The sequence below is a fragment of the Phoxinus phoxinus genome, assembly GCF_949152265.1.
Source record: "Phoxinus phoxinus genome assembly, chromosome: 4".
Classification (NCBI taxonomy): Eukaryota; Metazoa; Chordata; class Actinopteri; order Cypriniformes; family Leuciscidae; genus Phoxinus; species Phoxinus phoxinus.
This window is the reverse complement of record NC_136879.1, coordinates 15,436,052-15,460,281: the sequence shown is the minus strand read 5'-3', so window position 1 is coordinate 15,460,281 and position 24,230 is coordinate 15,436,052. Positions and strand designations below refer to the sequence as shown.

The 24,230-nt window shown below is 39.9% G+C and overlaps 1 protein-coding gene across 1 annotated transcript; it reads left to right on the top strand.

Moving 5' to 3' along the window:
- Positions 1-2,823: 2,823 nt before the first annotated feature.
- mxf (myxovirus (influenza virus) resistance F) lies at positions 2,824-22,924 on the top strand (the record flags this gene model as incomplete). The annotated part of the gene is made up of 13 exons (XM_079610780.1): positions 2,824-2,873; positions 3,157-3,365; positions 16,604-16,738; positions 17,326-17,480; positions 17,911-18,049; positions 18,163-18,361; positions 18,425-18,503; positions 18,726-18,848; positions 18,957-19,089; positions 19,179-19,337; positions 19,562-19,638; positions 19,714-19,977; positions 21,997-22,924. 13 exons carry the CDS (start codon positions 2,824-2,826, stop codon positions 22,219-22,221), a joined length of 1,947 nt encoding a protein of 648 aa, XP_079466906.1. The 3' UTR covers positions 22,222-22,924.
- Between the last annotated feature and the right edge of the window lie 1,306 nt (positions 22,925-24,230).

Sequence of the window (24,230 nt, the reverse complement as noted above, 5' to 3'; positions counted from 1 at the left end):
CGCCACCAAACTCAGTCAGCATGAAGTAAAGACATTGAGGACGCTAAATTGCGGACGGATTTTTGATATCTCGAACGGTTTGGCCGTGGCGAGGAAACAAAGTTATGGCGAGAAAAGAAAAACACAATGTGTTATAACGTCTTCATACATTTATTGATCTTGATGAAACTTCAGCAGTGTGTTTGTTGTAAGAGGGCGATCACATGGATGTGGCTATTGTGAGTCAAAGTTATAGCGCCACCAACTGCCAGCAGGAAGTGTGTTACTTTCAAGATACTTTTGACTAAAGTGGGGGGGTTATTTTTACCTACAGTCACAAAACTCGGTCTGTATATTGTGCTTATCGATCCGGACATCTTTCTCATTTACAGGAAGTCAGATATTTTGGTTTGAATGTGGTTTTGTCTCTCTCTGACAGAGTTCCCCCTGCCATTCTCTCTCTGTGTGTGTGTGTGTGTGTGTTAGTCCAGTGAGATACTGGAGGAGGAGGGGGGGGGGGGGGGGGAGGAGGGAGGGCACACACACAGACAGCCCCCCCCCCCTTTTCTGTGTGTGTTTGTAGGGGAGCAGAAAGACTCACACTGATACAAGCTCTAAAGCAGACTTCTTCTCGACAGTCAAAGCGGGGTTACGTTATTGCCCGTCGTGCACAGAAACCCGAAAGGCAACGGGGGTGGCGGCTTTTTATATATATATATATATATATATATATATATATATATAAATAAATATAGCTGCAAGCAGCGATGGAGGGCCCAAGCCGGTGGCAGCGCCAGCCCGGTGCCTTTAGTGTAACTAAAGGCACCAGGGTGGCGGTGCCACCGGCTTGGGCCCGTAATCGCTGCTTGCAGCTATATTATTATGTATTTATTTTTTTAGCACCATTTTTAACATGGGTTACATTAATTATTAAAAGACTTGTATTACCGTATTCCAAATATATTCACCTTTGCATACTCTTCTCTCAACCACAATAACAAGTGGATTCCGCCCCAACTTCTCCTGCAGCATAAACAGATTTCTGACAAAGTCAAGTTTATTTCAAGAGCACATTTAAAACAAAATGAAATCATGAATCAACAACAACAAAAATAAAGCGACAACAAAAAGAAAGTTTCTAGACAAGAATAAATTGGTTAGAGGTGGGAATTTCGGTCGACCTCCTTAAGATGGGTTAATTTGGTCAATTCAGCTAATAGGCCAGATAAGGTTGATAAGGTGTAATAGTTCTTTACCTTCAAAAAGCAATAAATTTTTCCAGCAGCTATTCATGACTCTGAATTAGTAACTTATTTAGTCTGACTTTACAAAGGTGGCAGCCAGAGCAATTGCTTTATCAGAGGGTGGAGAAAAATAAAAGACATAAATCCTATTGTGTGTGTGTGTTTGTGTGTGTGTTAGCCCTCCCTGTGAAGGGCTTGCCATGCATCCAGGTTGATTCCCTCCAGCATCTCCAGGCCCCTACATAGGACAAGTGAATTTGAAGATGGACGGTTAATATTATGATTTCATATGATATGCATAGTGCAGTAAAAACAACAACAAAACCAAAGTAGAACTGCTTTGTTTTTTAGTCTGCCATGTGACCATTTTCCTTCTTCCTTGATTCCTCTTACCACACCTCTTAATATCCTTTGTCATGTCCTTTTTTAGTTAAATGTTTTCGACCTGTTCCTTATGTTCCTCCCTATTTGTTTGTCTTCCTTTACTCTTGTTATTGCTGGATTGTTTTGGCCTGTATCTTCTAAGCTTACTGCCAGCAGCTCTTGCTAGTCTTGCTCTTGTCCTCCCAGCCTAATGTTCTTCTACTCACTGGTTCTCCATCACTTGTGGACTTCCCTGCCCAGTGAATGGACAGACATATGTAACCCATACTTAATTCTATACAATAACTATATATAATTGTCACAAATCTATTATGTTTGGACTTTGCTGTTTTCCCGCCTCACTTCTACTTCTTTACCGCCATGCTTCTTCCTGCAACGAACTGTGACTTTGCAATACATATCGTTTCAAAGCAGCTTAACAGAAAATGCATGTTTCTACATTACAATTTAGAGTGATCTGTTATCAGAGGTGACTGTGTCCCAGTACATATGCAAATCACACAGTTAGCTAACAATGCATTCATTTAAGGCAGTAACAATTAGCTCATTTAAGAAAGGCCTTCATTTGGGGGAAGTATTAGAGTTCGTTTCATAGGGGGGAAAATCTACATATTTTTGTTCAAATGTCCTCAGAACAAAATAATAAATAAAAACTTGCCAAATGACTCACACCACCACAAAGTATTCATTTAAAAAAATCAACATAGTAATTAAGGAACAGAATGTAGAATACTTGTAGGATAGGCACAGTGAGCGAGATTACAAAAGAAAGCAAAACAAAACTGAAAATTATCTTTACTGTTTTATTGGCAGCCTTGATAAACATGATTAGGATTAACAAAACTAAGAATTGATCTTTTAATAAATTCTGATTGAACCTGTCTACAGATAATGTCTAGATAATACAGTCAAGTCATGAGTCATATCCAGTTCCTTACAACTTTAGATTGGTGTTCATTCTGTTAATAAATAACAGAAAAGCAACCCTCATATACCGTTCAGATGTTAAACTGTTACACACAACCCAAGCATAAGGTAAGGAGACAACAGTTTCTTTCTTTTACATTTCTATGTGGGTTAAGTGAAAGTATTGCATTGGACATGCAGTTTGCATAGACTTAACATGTTATTTTGGCTTATTGCAGACACCTAATCATTCTTTCTAATTATTTCAGTAATATCAGCTTAGAATTCTTAATTCACTGTCAGACGAACCATGGATCACCCAGGCAAATCTAAAGACTATGTTTCCCAAGATGAAGGGAGGTACAGTATTCAGCTTTATTTTCTGTATAGATTTGACTGTTCTTTGTTGCAAATTAAACATGAAAATATGTAATTGTGTATATATTGTAATATGACAACTTTAAAATTAGTCTTATGAAAATGTAATTTTCATCAAGTTATTTCTACCACAGAATGCTGTTAAACACAATACATAATTTGAGATGTGTTTGTTGGTTTGAAAATTGAAAGCTCAGAAAAAACTATTTAAATAATCAAATTAATCATCTAAACAAGATCTAAATAATATGTTTTTATTGTAAAGCTCCTTTTCGGAATCACAAACTCATGGAGCGTTCCACAGTCATTTCATTGAGTCTGTTCAGCCTTTGATTGAGTTGATTGACTCTCTGAGGATGATCGCCATTGATAAGGAGATCGATCTACCGTCCATTGCCGTGGTGGGAGATCAGAGTTCTGGGAAGAGTTCTGTTTTGGAGGCTCTCTCTGGGGTGGCTTTGCCTCGAGGAAGTGGTAAGACTCTGAAATTACTTCAGCTCATTGTAACTAAATGAGAATGACAGGAATTATTTGTTGCAGTGGTGCTGTTATTGCCATCTCCCCATCAATTAAAATGAAACTAATTTACATTTGTTTATGTAGCTGATGGTTTTGTCCAATGAGCTTTAATGATAATAATAATTTGTTACATTTATATAAAATGTTATTTTATAAAATATATACTGTATATAAAAAATAAAACAAGCATAAAAAATTAAACAAGCAATTTCACATAAAGGAGACAACAGCAGTTATGGTTTAAAGATTTTATTGAAACCTGCCGGAGAAAAACTACAGGCTTAAAAATGGTTTTAATTGCATATTTTCTGTCAGTTTGCACAGTTTCCGGTTTTCTTTTCTTTTTTTTAAATAAAGCATTAGCCTACAATGTGTATTGAAAACAGTTAAACTGAATTAACTTTTTTTTTCCTCTGACCTTTCTGTGTTGTTAAAATACATAATTATAAGTTTAATCAGGGTCTTGCCTATAAATTATGCACGACAGTAGCACAAACCCCCACAAAAAGGGCACTTGGGAGGATTGTGGAAAATTACCTTCATAATTATTATTTTAAATGTAATTAAAGGGGACTTATTATGCCCCTTTTTACAGGATGTAAAATAAGTATCTGATGTCCCCAGAGTGTGTATGTGAAGTTGTAGCTCAACATACCCCACAGATAATTTTTATAGCATGTTAAAATGGACACTTTTTGGTCCCTTTAAATGCAAATGAGCTGGTGCTCCCGGCCTCTTTCAAGAAGAGAGCGGAGCTTCAAGAGCTCATGCTCAGGTGACAGAAACTCTCAGTAGCGGTGTTCGGTTCGAACCAGAGTCGGAAAATAATGCCCACAGAGCCAGAGAATATATGCTGCATGGATATAGAACATGTAGTTTAATTACTGTTATAACTTATGTTGTCATCTTGCTTTTATCAATTAGTTCAAGCTTGTTTTAGCGGACCTCGTCCGAATGATGGTCAAAACTTTACTGATGAGTTTTATGAAGTTTATTGTACTTCACGCAAAAGATGAACCGAAACTGTTCGAAAGTCACTGTAAGAGCTGAATAAAACACAGTAACATAAACTCTCTCTCTCCCTTGCATTATCATCAACATACATTACACAAAAACACTCATTACAACTAACAGTAAACAAATATACAGACCTGCTGTACTGAGAAAATGGCGGATAGTGTACAACCTGCTCAGGGCGGGATCAATGCTAATACGGCAACAGTCGTGGGTGGGGCTTGTACAAAGTGACGGCTTGTTCTGAGACACTAGGCTTGTTCGACTTGAACCGGCGCTGCACAGACCGATCAGTTTATGACATTAAAGTACCGCGAGAGCGATTGAAAAGCATACGGAGTTGTCTACTCAGTATTTTGATGTTATTCACCGATCGGTCTGTGCAGCACCGGTTCAAGTCGAACAAGCCTACTGTTTATTATTCATTGGGATAAAAAAGGAGTAAGTGTGCATGGTTACATTATAAATGTTTTTGAACCCACAGTCATGGCATGAAAATACATTAAAAAAGTTCTTGTGAAAAAATCTTTATATTAACTGATTTTCTATAAATTAAATGTCTATAAAAAGACACTGTCTGTGTCTCCCAGTGGTTTATTTTACGGATAGATTAGCATGATGTGATTCATGTAAAACAAAAGAAAAGAAAACTGTGGCAAGCAGGATTGGGCAGCTTTTGTTTATGTGTTTGCGGCAGTTGTCCATGAGGGGCTGCCGCTTTTATTGTCGTTTTGTGTTTATTTTGGATTAAAGAGTTTCAATGTCCGCGACTCCCACCTCCTTCTTACTACAACATCTAATCTCGTGAGCCGGATGGGGCTGAGAGCCGTGAGAGAATGGCGCAAGGCCGGTGGCGTGATTACTAATGAGCGTCACCAGCACGCCACACTGGACTCGTATCTCTCACGGAGGAGTTTCGGAGGCATTAAAGGAGGAGTGATGGCAGTGAAGGACGAGAGTAGCCTGGCTCCGCCCTCCTACATACTTCCGCTCAATTTTCATTTTCTTTCAGTACTGCGTCTGGGCTTGCGGTATATTCTTGGGTTTTCTCCGATACATTTTTTACTAGTCCAACCAGCGAACAGAGGGGGAGTGGTTGAGACCGATGACATTGACGTTGTGCGCTAGTTTGAGTTGACATACGTTACGAGACTCATGACCAAACGTTAGCGATTGGTTATGGCAGATCCAGAGTGGCTATAATCCAATAGTTTTAAACTTCAACCGAGTATCCGCCTTCAAGGAAGTTAATGCTTGTCAATGGAGAGTGGCCAGACACTCTGTACAAATTAAATGTACGAGAGTCTGGTAGGACCAGGCTAGGACGAGAGAAGACCAGGCCTGGATTTTACGTTATGTTTTGTTGATGTGTGTTTGTCTTGTGTCTTCTTTATTTATTAAAGTCATTAAATGTTCGCCGATTCCCGCTTCCTTCTTCCCGTAACAACATACCTTGCAACAAAAACATAATGCTTTCATCTTCAAAATATTTTTTTTCTTGTATTATATAATGAAATTGGATGAGTTCAGTGCCAAATACTTTTTCCATGAATCGGAATGTGGGAAGAGCATTATGGATAAAAAGAGGACACAAAGGATAAACTTGATGCATCAAAATTAGTGAATGAAGCAGCCAACTGATAAAAGAAGGATGGTGCCGCTAACCCACCAGATATAGAATAGGCATAGAATATTACATTATACTAGGTCTTTTTTTAACCCAAATCAATCACATTTTTCAACTGTTTAATTGAATCAAATCTTTTTTCCTAATTTTAATTGGGAGCATTTGAAATAGGTAAAGAAAAAAAAATGTGGAAGAATATTCCTCTCATGGAGATTAATATGGCCCAATAAGGATAATGGCAGGCTGCACCACCTATCAAGATCTTGTTATTCGTGTCCATTTTGACCTAAAAAGGCATATAAAAAAACAGGTTTTAGTGTGAAAATTAAGCTTTTTGGAATGTGTTTAGACTGTCAAAATACACTTTTTTAATGTAAGAGATATAACCATTAAACTAAATTGTTACACATTTTGTGTTTGGTTCTGTTTTGACCCGGAAGTGAACTGTGGCTTTACACATGAAATTATGATGATTAGTTATAATTGCCTCAAATTACTTCTGTAAAATGCATTTAGCCTCTTTCCTATACTCACACATTTTTTCCTTCCCAATGGGGCTACATTTAGCTTATAAATATTCTCATGCATGCTCTATTAGTGTTCTGTCACTTCGGTCTAGTTTATTCTTTGTTTCATGACAGAACCCTGACGCTTCTGTATTGTCTTGTCTTTGTGTGAGCGCGCGGTATTGAGTGCGCTTGAGGCGTACGCTGTTCTGTCCACGCGAGTTGAGTTCTGTGTAGTACGTACGCAGTTCATGTTTACATCCGCGTCACTGTCTTGTGTTGTGTATTGTCTTGTGATGTGTAGCACGAAGCTTGTGTTTTTCACTGGCCGTGTGCTTTGCCTAAGGGTGAAAAACATCTGCCAATTCCACCAAGTGGTTTAAACGTATAATTTGTATTAATTAAATTGACTTTTAACATTTAAAAACAGACATCTTTAAATTCCAAATCTTGTAGTAGGTTCCAACTAGTAAGACTGACTTACTACAGTGATTACCTCTACTATCTTTGACAAAATATATTCTGTTTTTGTCTGTTACTTTTTTTCTTTACAGTAACCTAGCCTTTAATGTAACTGTAACGCTACATTATTAAAGGGGTCATGACATGTTTTTTTTTATTATTTTTTTTATGTTCCCTTAGGTGCAATTATAATATTACTATAGTTTTTTTTACAAAAAACTTTTAAAATGTAGTGATTTATGTCCCTTTCCCACCCTGTTTCTCATCCTCTGATTCAAACAGTCTGTTTTGGGGGTGTTTCACCTTTATGAGTTCAGTGTTAACGCACACTGTTATGATTGGCTAACGTCAGTGCCTATGCATCAATTATTAACGTCCCCAGCCAGAACTTTTGCGGATTCGGCGCAACTGTTTAGTAGCAGGTGATGCATGCGAAGCGATGGCTCTTGCAATGATAAAACCTTATATGTTTGAGCCGGAATCAGAGGAAAATGAACCATCACCACAACAACGAAGACTGGATCAGCCCGTGTCCACATGGAAAGTGAAACTATTTTGAATTAATAAAAAAATTGTAACCCGAGACACTTGAAAACGGATTATTGATGCATAATTATCCTATAGCTTAATTTGCTAACAGTTTAACATTATTTAACTAATTTCAATGAAATGATAGGGTGTACCACGGACAAAAATGCATGCACAGGCCATCTTTGAAGATGCAGCATTGATAAGGCAACATTTGTAATTTTCTATCACATGTAGGCCTACTAGAAAGGCGACATATTTTCAAGATTCTCTTATACAAATGTGTTTATATTAGCCAGTGATAAAAAGTAAGTTTGCGTCGTCGTTGTTGAGCCCAGAATAGTCGGCACGAACTTATCTTTGAGCAACAGTTTTCTGGCAAAGCCAACATCATATTGGGATTTGTTCTCAAAACAGTCATGCTTAAATGTATAGAACAAACGCTTAAATTAACACTGCCGTGACTGGGACGTCCGCAAAAAATAAAGTGCATCCATTTTTCCCTGACGTCTGGATCTTTCGGCAGCGTATTCAAAGATGTTGTTTGTCCACAGCCAGGAACAGCACATCTGAGTGGCATCGTATTTTGACTGTACACAGACCCACTCGCTGTCCGTCGACTGAACACTTGTGAGGCGAGCGGCGATACAAAATGAGCGTAGTTGTCTTGCGCTTAAAGCGTAGTTGTCTTGTTCTGGAGGCGGTCATATGCAAACGCTGGTACGTCACTTCGCACCGTGACGTCACTTCTTACCATGGATCCAGAACGAGCTGTATTTAGAGCTTGATTAAATAAATGATTCGTTTATAATGGGGAGGACGTCTTAAGCTATGAAACTTGCAGGACGTTTTAATGGTACAAACACCTCTTATATACCAAAAGATCAAGGCAAATTTGGTTTCTCATGTCATGACCCCTTTAACATGTTGTCACGATCCACACTCAAGAAGACAAGGGAGATCCAATAGCAGTAAGTTATTATTAATAGGGTAATCCGTACTCACAAACAAGTCCAGGCAAGGGTCAAATCCAATAGGGCAATCCAAAAAAAACAGGTCCATGAAGGGGAACAGGGGAAACAGACGACAGTCCATCGGGCGGCCAGGGCGAAGCAGACGACAGTCCATCGGGCGGCCAGGGCGAAGCAGACGACAGTCCATCGGGCGGCCAGGGCGAAGCAGACGACCGTCCATCGGGCGGCCAGGGCGAAGCAGACGACCGTCCATCGGGCGGCCAGGGCGAAGCAGACGACAGTCCATCGGGCGGCCAGGGCGAAGCAGACGACAGTCCATCGGGCGGCCAGGGCGAAGCAGACGACAGTCCATCGGGCGGCCAGGGCGAAGCAGACGACAGTCCATTGGGCGGTCAGGGCGAAGGAGGAGACGTGAAGCTCAGGCTCAGGAGCAGACGTGACGTGAAGCTCAGGCTCGGCAGACGTGACGTGACGCTCAGGCTCGGCAGATTTGTGCTTCCTCCATGCATGTAGAACAGTCAATGTATAGAAAAGGAAGACCACCTTCTTGACCATGGCAGGACTGATGATGGGCAGTTCTGGGATGATAGCGGGTTGGACGGGCACGGCCTCCGGGACGACAGCGGGCTGCTCGGAGGGGACGGCCTCCGGGATGACAGCGGGCTGCTCGGAGGGGACGGCCTCTGGTTCATTGGGGAGGCAGGAAGTCTCCCCCTCTGTCGTCTTTGATGGCGAGGTGCAGGCTCCGGGCTGGAAAAGACCAGCGGTGAAAGGAGCTCTGGGTTGGGCATCCCCGGCCCAGGGTCGAAGCGAGACCGGAGCGGAGAGTGGTGCCGGGATTCATCTCTAGCCCCTCCTCTCCTGCGACCTCCACGGGTCCCAGAAAACCTAGGGAATCGGGAGATTCTACCGCCATGGTCTCCTCAGTCAGACGGGCCCACAACGCAAAGCATTGAAAAATTTTCATACGAGGTGGAAACTCTATAGCTTGCGAACTCTCGCAAGTTGGGGAAGAGCCACGGAAATCCATACCGCTGGATCTAAGTGTGACGGAGTCCTTCTGTCACGATCCACACTCAAGAAGACAAGGGAGATCCAATAGCAGTAAGTTATTATTAATAGGGTAATCCGTACTCACAAACAAGTCCAGGCAAGGGACAAATCCAATAGGGCAATCCAAAAAACAAGAACACAAACAGGGAACAGAAGTGGCGTGATAATAGCAAAGGACTCCGTGAGAAACATTGAAACAACCAGGGTATATATACACACACAGAACTAACAAAGAACAGGGAACAGCTGGGAACAATGATGAAGGGGAACAGCTGAGTGCAATGAACAGTGATGGTACAGACAAGGATTGTGGGGAATGTAGTTCATCATGTGACAGACACCATGGGGGACGAGGACCTCTAGTGGACACCAAGGAACATGAACCAGACACCGTGACACATGTGTCATTAACATTGTGTCCTTACCGACACAAACTTTCATTACCACAGCAATGATTTATTTTAATTATTAATTATTAATCAGATATTTGTTTGCAAAAATAGTTTTAATACTTCCCTAGAGAAAAGTGAAATATTTTATCTTTGGTGTGTATCTTTACCTTTGATATCTAAGGTTAGCGTAAAAAAAAATCCTCTAACAAGGAGACTAAAGACTGCTGTCTCTTGGGATCAGGGGAGTGAGATCTTACATGCACAACTCCTAGCTGGCTTCCGTTACACTTGTCACACTTTTTCTCAAATCTGATCTTTTTAGGCCGACTGTCCGCACTTTTAATAGCTAGTGTTTAAATAAGATTTGTGTGTCCTGACATAAACCTTCTGCATGGTTTGCTGTGAGGGAAACAGGCCATAACATCAGCTCTGTAGCAGATATTTAATACCCAAACTATTGTGAAAACACAATTTATTAGCAAGGTAACAAGATCAGCAGTTTAAGACATTAAATTTGTAAGCACATAATACAAGGCACTTCTCTTTAAATATAAACGTGACTTTATTTTATATTCTAACACATAAACACACGCACACACAGTCACACAAGTTACAGAAAGAAAGTGAGGCAAAAATGAGTTTTAAGAGAGTGAACTGATCAGTGAAATGAGTGAAATCAAGTTTCTTGACGTTTTCCTCATGAGGCTCAAGCATCTCTAAACCAACCCATCTTTAAAAAAATGCCTAACGTTGACGTCTTAAGTGTTCTTTCCTCAAGTTTGGATTTTTACAAGTGTTTTCTGTTTTGGAGTTAGTCAGTTTCAGACTGAATGGTGTCCAATGACAGATAATCTGGGGTGCGTTTCCCAAAAGCATCGTTAGCCAACAATGTTAGCAAGTTCCGTCGTTATCACCAGTTCAATGAGTCGGTGTTTCCCGAAAGCATCGCTCCAACGAGCATTCGCAAACAGCATCGCAAACTTGGTTGGAACGACAGCTCTCGAGCTGTGTTTAGAAGCATAGTTTCTAGTTTAAATGACATGTGGACTTAATAAATCCTTATCTTGAGCCAAATAAGCAAACTGACATTCAGTAAAATCTGTATCTTTTATTTAGAATACAATCAAATGTCATTTACGTCTTTTAGTTTGTCAAAAGATTTAAAGTGTCGTTTTTTGAAGAGTGCGAATGTGCGAACGTGCTCTAGTAGGTAAGAACGAGCCTATGATTGAATCTGGAAATAAAGCTAAATAACTGACATAAATGAGAAATAGTCCTCAGATGTCATGTCTGTAATTTATATCAAAACTAGCGTTAATTCGATCTCAAACAGTTTCATTTAAAGAAGTTATTACTCCACCACGTGCGTGACGTCATAAATCAAGGTGGTTGAACGACCACTTTGCAACAACATGGTTTCGGGAAACAGTCGTGACTAGCTAGTTGATTTCTCCAACGATGCATCATAATATGGTAGTGAAGCAGCGAGTTATAGTTGTACGGGAAACGCACCCCAGATTTGGAAATGTTGGTTTGGAATTTGCTCTTTTAACAGTTCTGAAGAAGACATTTGTGTCTGGTTCGCTCTCAGTTAATACAGTTGCTTTGGCAACGTACCCATGTACTGTATGTGATTAAAGGGGGGGTAAAATACTTAGTTTCAGTCAATCTCATGTTAATCTTGAGTACCTATAGAGTAATAGTGCGTCCTTCATATCTCCAAAAAGTCTTTAGTTTCATCATATTTATAAAATAAAAATACAGCTTTCCGATTCTATCCGGAAAAAGCCGAGGTCCTTGATCTGGGCGTGGGCGGAGCTATAGAGTCAAGCGGGAGCGCGTGATACCGTTGTACTTACATGAATGGGGTGTTTTAGCACTGGGACCGCGCCAGGTTTTAATTGCAACCGGTTTGCAAATCCAGCGACGACTTGGGCCTTGTTAATAAAACATTCGTCACTGAAATGACCAGAACACAAAACCGCACTTGCCACACTCCTTTGCTGTCCCGGAAATACAAACTGCATCCACTGTTCCAGTAACACTGGGTTCTTTGGGAAGCTCAACAAGGTAAACTTTCCCTCACATCCCAAAACACACTTTTTTGGAGACATTCTTGACATCAACCATTCCTATTTAGCGCTGATGATGATGATTTCCGGTAGTAGCGCGTCGATGAGCGCGGCCTTTCTCTCCTCTGGTCGACGTGTGCGTGAACGCGCTTTTCCGAGAGCAATGCTCATATAAGGAGTTCCACTCTGGTCTACGTCATTAGATCTACGATAGAAAAAAACCAGCCGAAACGTGTTGCAACCCGGAAGTATGATTTTCAGCACAGAAATTCTCTGTTATTCGTTCAAAATAACTTTTCAGACTTTGGCCATTATTAGCATGAGAATCCATCTCTTTAACACTGTAAACAACTCTGAATACATGAAACACCATTGTACCCCCCCTTTAAGCTTTCATAACAGATGGAGGAGAAATGGAGGTGCCTCATCTTGCTCTCTAAATAAACTCCACGCGGCAGAAGAAAAACTCAATAACAGTAATGCAGACTGGTATATATTTTGACGTATCTTTGTATCCGAAATCTTTAGACATTATCGTTTGAATACCGTATGAATACTTCCGACATTTCTGTCACCGGTTTTGACGTTATTGATGTGTTTTGTACTATGAGTGACGAAAAAGACCATTTTGAGCAGCCAGAGCATTCAGATTGAGACGCATCTGTAAAAGTCTGATTGGATTCGCATTTCAAACCACATCCAAATCAAAAACCTATCTGGATAAAATCTGAATATGCAAAAAATCAGACTTTTTCTGGCAGTCTGAATATAGCCTTGTTCCACATACATTGCATTGCTTTGCTTCAAAGTTATGGTATTCTCATGAGCAGCGTGAATGCCGAACGCTTGTTTGTTTATGTTTGTTTATGTTCTTAAGTACATGTTGTACATTGATGCGCACTTTTAAACTTTAAAACATTTTGTCAACCCGGAGCCATGAATTGCATCTACTTGGTCGTTCTGATCACTCTTCTTAATCGTTTTACCTGGGGAAGCGATGACGACGGCGGGGCTGGTCACAGGATTATTTACTCCCGTGAGCTATTGCTCGAACTCCGTCCATTTGCACCCGCTACTAGGGACAACAGCCCTTATCTGGCTTGCAGCAAGGACAGTGTGGGAACAGAGGATATCGACAAAGCTCCCAAAAATCATCGAAGGAAGAGAGGTAGGAGAGGGGGTGTCCAACGCCGACTAAGGAGATGCGGGTTGGCCGATAGAAGCCGGCTCCCTCCGCTCCCCTCCATTCTTCTCTCTAACGTACAATCCATCCGTAACAAAGTCGATGAACTAGAGGCTCACGCTAAGTTTAAGCGTGACTTCAGAGACACATGCATGCTGGCTTTCACGGAGACGTGGTTGGGAGAGGCTGACAGGGATGAGGATCTGCGCATTAGTGGCTTCGGGTGCCCGGTGCGCATGGATCGGTCACCTGTAACAACAAACAAATCCACTGGGGGAGGAGTCTGCTTCTACATCAATGAGAGGTACTGTAACACCGTTACTGTTCGAGAGGAAATCTGTACTCCTGACCTCGAGCTACTATCTATCTCTCTTCGCCCCTTCTATCTTCCAAGGGAGTTTCCACAGCTATTCTTCACCCTGGTGTATATACACCCGCGTGCAAACGCCTCCTCAGCTGCTCACGTAATCTCAGAAGTGACTAACAGACTCGATGCTATATCACCCGATGCTCCAAAGTTTATTATGGGAGATTTTAACCATTGCCAGATTCACAAGACATTAAAAACTTACGAGCAGTATATCACCTGCGCAACAACTAAAAACAACACCACTCTTGACTTGTGCCTAGGCTCAGTACCCGGCGCTTTTAAATCCATGCCCAAACCTGCTTTTGGTGCATCGTACCATAACAGTGTTCTCCTGATACCTACTTATAGTCCCATCTGCAAGCGACAGGAGAAGACTGTGAAAACAGTGAAATGCTGGACAGATAATAGCATTGCCAGCTTACAGGCATGTTTTGAATGTACAGACTGGGACGTGTTTTACAGCTCCTGCAATGATTTAAATGTACTAACACAAACTGTCACATCTTATATATCTTTCTGTGTCGATAGTAATATCCCATGTAAAAATATAACAATATTCCCTAACAACAAACCATGGGTTACTAAAGAATTAAAGAGCGTTCTAAATAAAAAGAAACGTATTTTTTATACAGGGAGTAGCCAGGAAAAGAAAGAAATTAATAGAGAAGTAAGGAACGGGATAAGAAAAGCAAAAAGGGCGTATAAAGATAAGATAGAGCACAAGTATAGTAGTGGAGATCTTCGGGCAGCTTGGAGGGGAATTAAAGAAATGTCCTCAGTCACCCAGGGAAATGGAGACAGTAGGAAACCTATAACAATTATGGGGACAAATGAAGCTAATCTCCCGAACGTTTTTAATACTTTCTATTCTCGCTTTGAAAAAAATGACCCTTCGAGAAACATTACTTGTATAGGAGAAACAATATTGTCTCAAAATGAGGTCACAATCAGTCAAGAATGCGTTAGGGACCATCTGAAGAGAGTAAATATAAGGAAGGCACCTGGTCCCGATTTGCTTTGCGGGCGGACACTGCGCTATTGTGCTGATCAGCTGAGCAGCGTATTCCAGCACATATTTCTGATGTCACTGAATTGTAGTGTGGTTCCCACTCTTTGGAAATCCTCCATAGTGATTCCAATTCCTAAAAAGATTAGCAAACCAGGGACACTTAACGATTTTAGGCCTGTTGCTCTAACTTCGTTAATTATGAAGATATTTGAAAAAATCATTAAAAATTGTATGCAAACATATGTAGAAGAGAGATTAGATCCCCTGCAATTCGCTTATCAAGCAGGGAGGGGAGTGGAGGACGCAAAGTTGTTTATTTTGAACAGCATATACAAGCACTTAGATAAACCAAAATCACACGCAAGGCTTCTGTTTGCAGATTTTTCATCAGCTTTTAATACCGTACAACCATGTATTTTAATTAATAAGATGTTAAGTGATTTTAACCTGCCTCATCAACTTGTTTCATGGATTTTAAATTTCTTAACCGACAGAGAACAGAGGGTATCAGTAAACGGCAAATTATCAGATCCCTTACTGCTCTCCACAGGACTTCCTCAAGGGTGTGTCCTTTCACCCCTTTTTTTTATTATGTACACAAATGATTGTAGAAGTACCCAGGAGAACAGCTACCTGGTTAAATTTTCCGACGACACTGTGTTGCTGTCACTATTACAGAGGCCATCATCTGATCATGGAAATGCTCTAAATGAATTCATCTCATGGTGCGATAACCATTGTTTAGAACTAAATGTATCCAAAACTAAAGAAATAATTATTGACTTCGGGCGAAATCGAGATACAGTTTTTAACAGCACTATACACAATGCTAAGGTTGAAATTGTCTCCTCATATAAATACTTGGGCACTGTTTTTGATGAGCATCTTAGATTTGATCTTAACAGTGCTACCATTGTAAAGAAAGGGCAACAGAGAATTCACCTTCTTCGCAGACTAAATACTTTCTCCGTCTCACCGGTCATCCTGTGCAGATTTTATCAGTCTTTTATTGAGAGTCTTTTAAATTTTTCTTCAATCTGCTGGTTTCATAATTTGAGCATCAAAGACAGGAATAGCCTGAATAATATTGTAAAGATTTGTTCTAAAATTATCGGTGTGAAACAGAGAGACCTAAATGTCTTCTGTAACCAGCAAATACTGCGGAAGGCAATGAGCATCCTGGCCGCCCCGGACCATGCTCTGGCAGGTGAATTCTCTCTGTTGCCTTCTGGGCGTCGCTACGCGCTCCCGGCATGTAAGACCAATCGTCATTCTAAATCTTTTATTCCTTATGCGATTAAACTCTTAAATTCCGCATAAAGTTCCTGGAGAAAGGAAAAAATGCACATAATGATGAACTTGTACTGCTGTACGTTATGTATGTGTGCGATGAACTTGTTACTTGTGTGGATAATGTGTGTGATTTGTATTATTTATTGTTGTTGACACGCTGCTCTTAACCAATTGCCCCGTGTGGGATCAATAAAGTTGATTGAATTGAATTGAATTGAATTGAATTCTCTCCAGGCTTATATTAGGGAGAGAAAATTGTTTGGCACTTTTTAATCTTGTCTTAAAACATTTTGCTTCTGGTATAATACTGTTGTTGTTGTTGTTGTTGTTTCACCCTTGTCTGCATATCTTGTGTTATTTGTTTGTTTCTTCTTGTTGTGTTTTTTTGTAAAGAGCTTTGAGAAAGCAACTTTTAAAGGAACTATATCAAATAAACTAATTATCATTATAAAAGTAGTCCATACGGCTTGTGTGCTACAGTCAAAATCTTCACTGTAAATATTTACTAAAATGTTGCTCTTTGTTAATCTTCCGCATTATTGGCACATCCAAGAAAAGTCTATTCTAACATATGCGTAGTGCAGTGAGTGCACTCAATACCATATAAGGAGAAGAGGAGGAGCATTTGCACTTCACAATGTGAGGAAATAAATGAGATTTGAAACCTTGAGATCCTCGAGAAACTTTGTGCTTTCTTTTTTTCTTTTAAGGTATTGTCACTCGCTGTCCTCTTGAGTTGAAATTACGGAAGTTAAAGAAAGGACCGTGGTCAGGGACCATTACCTACCGTGATTACAACGAAACCTTTCATGACCCATTATTGGTGGATAACCTTGTCAGAGAAGGTCAGTATGAACAGAAACAGATCATAACCAGCATCAGTTGTAATGATGCTCTGATGAATGTCATCTTTGAAAAAACACCATTGAGCAAAATTCTGAATGTTTGCTTCTTCAATTCAAATTCAGAAAGTCAATTGTAATTTAAAAGAGTTTCTCCATTCAGCCGTGAATGCTGCACAACCCTGTTGTCTGTTGTCCTGAGGTGGATTTTCCTGGGTCAAATTCACCAAACCCGATCACACTAAATGTCTCTATAGCACGCAGTGTATTTATCGTGTAATTTTATACGCGAAAATTTGTTTTTACGTGCATTGGATACGCATGGGTAGGTTAGGGTAGGTATAGTAGTGGTGTGGGGTGCGTGTGTATTATATGTTTGGTTAGGATTAGTGGTGTGGGGTGTGTGTGTATTTCATGCAATGAAGTGTATCAAATGCACGCGAAATCTGCATATCATATGCACGTAAAAACAAATTTTCGCGTATTTTGCACGATAAACACACTGCATTTAAGCTGAATTGACCAATACTACTTGAAAATCCAAAACTAGTCTTGTTTGATTCTGCTGAAAACCTATGTATATTTGACAGCTCAAAACAAGCTTGCTGGAAATACAGTTGGAATATGTGATGAACTCATCTCTTTGGAAATTTCATCTACTGATGTGTGTGACCTCACGCTGATCGATCTACCTGGTATAACCCGTGTACCTGTACATGGTCAACCTGATGATATTGGCGATCAGGTGAGCGAATAAAGTGTTAAAACAAAAATCTAAATGGCTGTTTGAAATCATGTTAATATATGAACATTTGTGTTAACAGGCATTCAAGCTGTAAACCTGCACCTGCACAAATATCAAATTCAGTTTTAAATCAGTGGATTTAATCAATACTTGTTTTCATGCCCTAGGTAGTCTATTTGTAGCTGACAGATGAAACTTAAAGTCAACATGAACTCAAGCAGAGAGAGAGAGCGACAGAGAGAGAGAGAGAAATACTTTCTTAATACATTTTCATAATTCAATACACATTCAATGCATTAGTACTTGTTCATTTTTTATTTTTTTATTGACAATGTTGTATTCTATATTGCATAAGTATAATGGGTTCTATGGTGTTGGCTTAAAGATTCACATCTTCTTAACCAAAGGACATTTTATCTTTTATTTTTAGATCAAAAACTTGATTCTGAAATACATTGCCAAAAGTGAAACCATAATTTTAGCTGTTGTGCCCTGCAATGTTGACATAGCGACAACAGAAGCGCTGAGAATGGCACAAGATGCAGACCCAGATGGACACAGAACTCTTGGTTTGCCAACTTTTGCATTTCTGCAATATATGTCTTCAGGCCAACCTGTAGCATTATGATTCATGCTTTTCCTAACTTATCCTAATCTCTTTTCTGTTGAATGCATGGATTAGCAATTCTCACAAAACCAGACCTTATTGACAGAGGAGCAGAGACTGATGTTTTGAACATTGTCCATGGCAAAGTCATTCCTCTCAGCAAGGGCTTCATTATTGTGAGATGTCGTGGTCAGAGTGACATCAATAACAAAATCCCTCTTTCTAAAGCCATGGAAGTGGAAATGAATTTTTTCAAGAACCACCGATATTTCAGGTAATTTTAACTTTTAGATAATAATAATAATAATAATAATAACCTTCTTTTTTTGCTTGAAAGCTCTCTTTTGAATGACGGTAAAGCATCGACTCGATGCTTGGCAGACAACTTAACCAAAGAACTGGTTGATCATATCAAGGCAAGCACTTTATTATTATGCTCCTAGCCTCTTTCTTTCTTTTTTTTTTCTCATTCTTTCTTTTTTATTTATTTAAATAATATACAATAATCTTCATCAGAACATAAAAACAGTGGGGATTTTTAGTTTGTCAGATGTGGTCGCAGTTTATTAATTTAATAGGAGGGTTAAATACTATTTAAAATTAGCCAGCTGTTTAATTATATGTTCTTATGGACACAGAAATCGCTACCCTACTTATCTGAGCAGATTCAGACTAAACTACTCAACGTTCAAAGGGAGCTTCAAAACTACGAGCAGGGTCCACCTGTTGAAGAAGAGCGGATGGGACCTTTTCTCAGTAATGTAAGAGCTCTGAGAATAAAGCACAATATCTATCCATCTAACCACCTTATCTTTACATATCTATCCCTATATTAAGGCCTTTTTTCTAACTGATTCTTCTTCCTATAGATAATAATGGAGTTCAGCGATCAAATACATGAAATGAGTAGAACGGGACATTTAAGAGACAAAAACGTTCATGCACTTCTACGTCCTGTGTTCAAGAAATGGGACATCTACCTAAGAGGCACTGAAGTATCATGTAAGTCAAGATGTTAAAAACATGTGACTTTTTAGGATTGTACCAAAATCCCTTAAACAGACCTTCCCTTTTTGTTATTACAAATGTAGTCACAGCAAGAGTGAAAGAAATGATAGACAAGTATAATGAGATGCATCGTGGCAGAGAACTGCTTACGTTCAGTGACTTCTGTGAATTTGAATGTGTCATCAAAGACCATGTGGCAGCCCTTCAAGAGCCAGCTATAGATACACTGAAGCGTGTACGAGGTTAGTATGTATTTTATAAATATACACTATAGTCAGATATTATTAGTAATACACTTCTTTTTTTTTCAAAAAAAAATCAAGGTTCAGCACTCATTAAAGATAACCAAAAAATACACAAACATTACAAACTATGTAATATCTCGAATTCTGATTGTAAATGTTAAGTTTTATACCCATTAACAATTTACAATTCTTCTTGTCATAAACTACAATTTTATTTTCAGAGATTGTTCAGAATGTGCTCAGAGATATATGTTATTTATCTTTTGACCAGTACCCTCTTCTGAGATACACTGTATCTGTAAGTACAACTTTATTATTATTATTATTATTTGTAGTAATAGTAATATATAACATGTATTATTGTACTTCTCAGAAAATGATTAATGACATTGAGTCAAAACAAGAGGCCAAAGTGGAGAAAAGAATCAAGGAGTTCATTGATATGGAGAAACTGGTCTTCACTCAGGACAAGGTATTACAAAAGAAACTTGATGACTCTGACATCCCTCAGAAGACTGAGATGGACTCTAGTGACGAGAACTTCTATGACGATGATGACACAATTTTCAGTTCGAAAGACTGTGCGATATTGGATTCAAGAAATCTGGTTCCAGACAAACTGGTTCTGTATTATGAGGTGGGTTGCAACTCATACTATGAAATGTATTTATTTATTGACAGTAATATACAGTAGTTATAAATTTACATACTGTAAAAGTGTGATGAACACATGGATGATGCGACGGCAGCCATATTGCGCCAGAACGCCCACCACACACCAGCTTACTGGTGGAGAAGAGAAATATACTATTGTGTTAGAACACGTTCATCTTGAAGATGAGTTTGTTCAGAATCTTATAGGAGGTCGGCTGATTCGATTTCCTTCTCATACATTCCCGTAGCGTTTGTACGTGCATTTCCCTGTTGAAGCCGAGAGTCCATTGACTTCAATGGGGCTGTTTTAAACCATTTTTTTCAGTGCTTAGAAACTAGCCGGTCATTGAATAAATGCTGCTATGATGTTCCGCCCACAGACGCTCAGCGTCTCTGGGGGTGAATGAAGGAGTGGTCTGGCCTGGACTCCGGGCTTCTGCGTGATGATTGGAGGGTCTTTCGAAAGACTGCATTTCCCTTTGATTGACAGCGATTTTGAACAATAAAAAGTCGCTGAAGCTATTCGAGCTCAGTCCCATCGCGGATTTTTCAAGTGTAGTCGAAAGACAAACTGCTGCAACCTATTTCTTGGTATTTGCTTGGCGAAATTGCTAGCCAATTTCCATCATACATTTCACACAATTATACACCACATTCCTTGTTTCACCACAAAAAAGCATGGTAAGTTTTGTGATTACTGTCCTTTACTACACCGTGTAGTAAAGGACAGTAATCAAAGAGCTAAGAAAGTTACTCTTCTTAGATCAACGACTGCCACTTGGGTCAAACCAGAGCCCTCATTTATTTCCTTGAGGACATGTGCCTGGTACACCTGCAAAACCACCAGTGTGTGGAGCACCGCACCCACCTGAACAGCAACCATTTATGAGTTGCCAATCAGGGACAGAGTCCTACAAGGCTTGGACAGAATAGTAGGCCGTGACTTCCAAGATGACACAGAGGATGGCGAAGAATGAGTCGCGGGAGTATCCTCAATTGCTGGAATCTCTGCGTACCGCCATCTTAGAAATGGTGGTGAAGTCAGAAACAGATGGATAGGTAATTGGCCAGCCAGAAAGCACTTATTTAACTTGGACTTTGACTGCGGTTGAGCTTGTACCTCCCAGTGCAGCTTCGACTTGTCAACAGCACATGAAATCACATCAAACAACTCTGTATAAGCCAGAGATGGATGCGCTTCCTGCCCACTCGGGGGAGGCATGCCAGTTCGACCCGCATGCTCCTCAGAAGTCGAGGACAAAACATCATCCTCATCCAAGCTAAACAAAACCTCACTGCGAGCCTCCAGACTTGGGGGTTAGCTGATCTTCCTTCCTTCCTAAAAAGACCTAAAGACCTTTCCTAAGAGAAATTAGAACAAAACACTTTCACCCTGAAGTTTTTTCAGTGTGGACAATTAGATGAGTCACTAAGCTTTTAGTGAGCATACTGAAAGCTCAAGAACTTAATGGACTTAAGTGTGTGAGGACAATGTGTGTCCTCGCTCGTAATGAAGAGCCACACCCTTCTGAAATGGTATTTTGCTCACCCTGAGAAAATGAGAATAATCCATTCAATGAACACAACGAATTCTAATATTGCCTATAAACCAACTACCATGGGCAAATAAATATTATTCTTGAAGAAGAGAAATCTGAGCTATGATGACGCAGGTGGTTGCTTATGAGGCATCAAATTGCCAGTAATCATTGCCGGTAATCATACCGGTAATTCTTTTTAGTGGAAAGTTCTTCAAGGAACCAAGAAGGGTCTTCATAAGAAATCAATGTAACAAACCCTATTTTGGTTTTACCAGGCACTTTTATTTTTATGATCAGATCAATTAATAACAATTTTAAATTGAGTCAGTATGTGCAACCAAACCACACATACTGCAGGTGCATTGGCACTAGAGATTCACCAGAGATATCTCTGTAAAGGGAAGCCAACCCCAAAAGGTGGATTAAATATCTTTATTTTTCCATGTCCTGTCTCCATATAGATTATCTATCAACGCCTTACTGACTATGTGCCCATGCTGATAATTCTCTTCATGCTGAAGGACGCAGCTAAGACATTGCGGCATCAGATGCTAGAATTGAGGAACGGGGCAGATGTGGTCCAGCTGCTGAATGAAGACTCAGAGCGAGGACGCAGGAGAGCTGATCTAAAGAAGCGACTAGAACGCCTCACACAAGCCCAAGAACTGATAAGCAACAGACTCTGAGACAACTTCATCAAACATAAAGGATATGCAGAAATTTTGCATCAGGGCTGCAGAAATTTGCTACCGGATATACTATAATTACCTAATAATTTCTATAATTTACCTTATTTCAGTTTAGTAATTCTATCAGTTAAATCAGTAACACACAATATTAGATAAATTGTTAAAATCTTGAAATTGTACGGTAGGCTACTGTAATGTATAATGTATACGGTTGTCAAATTGACTTACATTATCAAACCAATTATTTCTACTTCAGGCGTTCCTGTAGATCAAACAGAAGACCATAAAGATAGCTACACTATGATCATTCAATTTCCATGGAACGTATGAACTGATATTGGGCCCTATTTTAACGATCTGAAACGCAAGTGTCAAAGCGCAAAGCGCAAGTAACTTTGTGGGCGGATCCCGGCGCTGTTGCTATTTTCCCGGCGGGATAAATGCCTCTTGCGCCTGGCGCAAATCTAAAATGTGTTGGTCTGAAGTCGCTTCATTATTCATAGGTATGGTTTGGGCGTAACGTGAAATAAACCAATCAGAGCGTCCTCTCACATTCCCTTTAAGAGCAGGCGCGCTTGTTCCAACGCGGATTGCTATTATAACGGCGGATTTGCCGGCGCACGCCAGGAGCAGTTCACAGCCGAGGAGACCGACGTTCTCGTCAGGGCCGTAAAACACAGAGAAGTGACATTGGGGATGATGGGAGAAACCCACCCAAATTAGCTTCGGTTAAACAGGCGTATAATTTGGGTAAATGTGTAGCCTAATCTAGATTTTTTTTTAAAAATCTAGATATATCTTTTTCACATCTTCACGCCTGATCACGCCTCCTCTTTGCGCTGAACCGCCCCCGCGAGCGCAAGTTCATTCCCTAATTTACCGACGTCCGTCTGTGGAGGGAAAAGTCCGCTGTGCGCAGGTGCAAAATAGGATTGATACATGCGTCGGTGTTCAAAGTCAATTGCGCTGGGTGCAAGATAGGGCCCATAATGTATATCTTGAATGCACTGTATTTGATTTTTGATACAAGTGTCTGCCAAATGCATCCATACAAATTTAACCCGCATCTTAAATTATGTTTGGATTTTAACAATATTCTAATACAAAAGTTCTTATAGAGAATTAACAGAGGTTTGGCTCTTGTTAATGTTGAGGTTTTATTGAAAATGTTTAATCACCAATGTTGTAATTTTCTGTTCCTTAGTTGGGCACTTGACCCTTGATTTTTTATTATATTTTTCTTTGGCTGTTGTAACAGTGTGTTTAAAACACACATGTATTTGTGGCGAAATAAACCAGAATAAAATAAAATAAAATGGTCATCATCATCAAGTGGCCAAATTCACTGATCACTTAATCTAATGATTAAAGTGTGTTGTGTCATTAATGCATGTGTCACAGTCACCAGCTCAGTCCCCCTCAGCACTACACTTCCTAGTATCCTTCATGCTCACCACGTGCACACACTCCTCCACGTGCACACACTCCTCCACGTGTAATAGTCCGCCAAAACACATTTTTTTGTATGTGAATGCTGTTTTACGTGAATATTGACACGAGTGAAGCACAAAGCTTAGTTTAGTATTTTTGTCTTCTGATGTCCTATGGCTTTCCAGTTTCCAGTGCACTCCACAAACGCTTCAGTGCACCGTGGTTAACAGGTTTAACTGTCTCTCTACTGTTGTATCTGTTGGAAATCCATTTACTAAATAATGTTAACTTGACTGACTGCTTACTTTACACTTTAACCCTTTTATGTTTGCTATAGAACAAATCTAAGACACTGTCTTCAGTGTGAAATATATTATGGACAGGGCTGGAGCCCAGGGGCATAAAGTAAAAAATAAAATAAATAAAAACTCAGTTACCACGGTTCCCTGAGAAGGGGAATGAGACACTTCATCCTCTAGAGGACACTATGGGGAATGCCTTCAGCATGACCAATGTCTGAAGTATGTGTTTAAATGCAACAGTGACAGTCCGTGACGTATAATGAGTATCCTGGT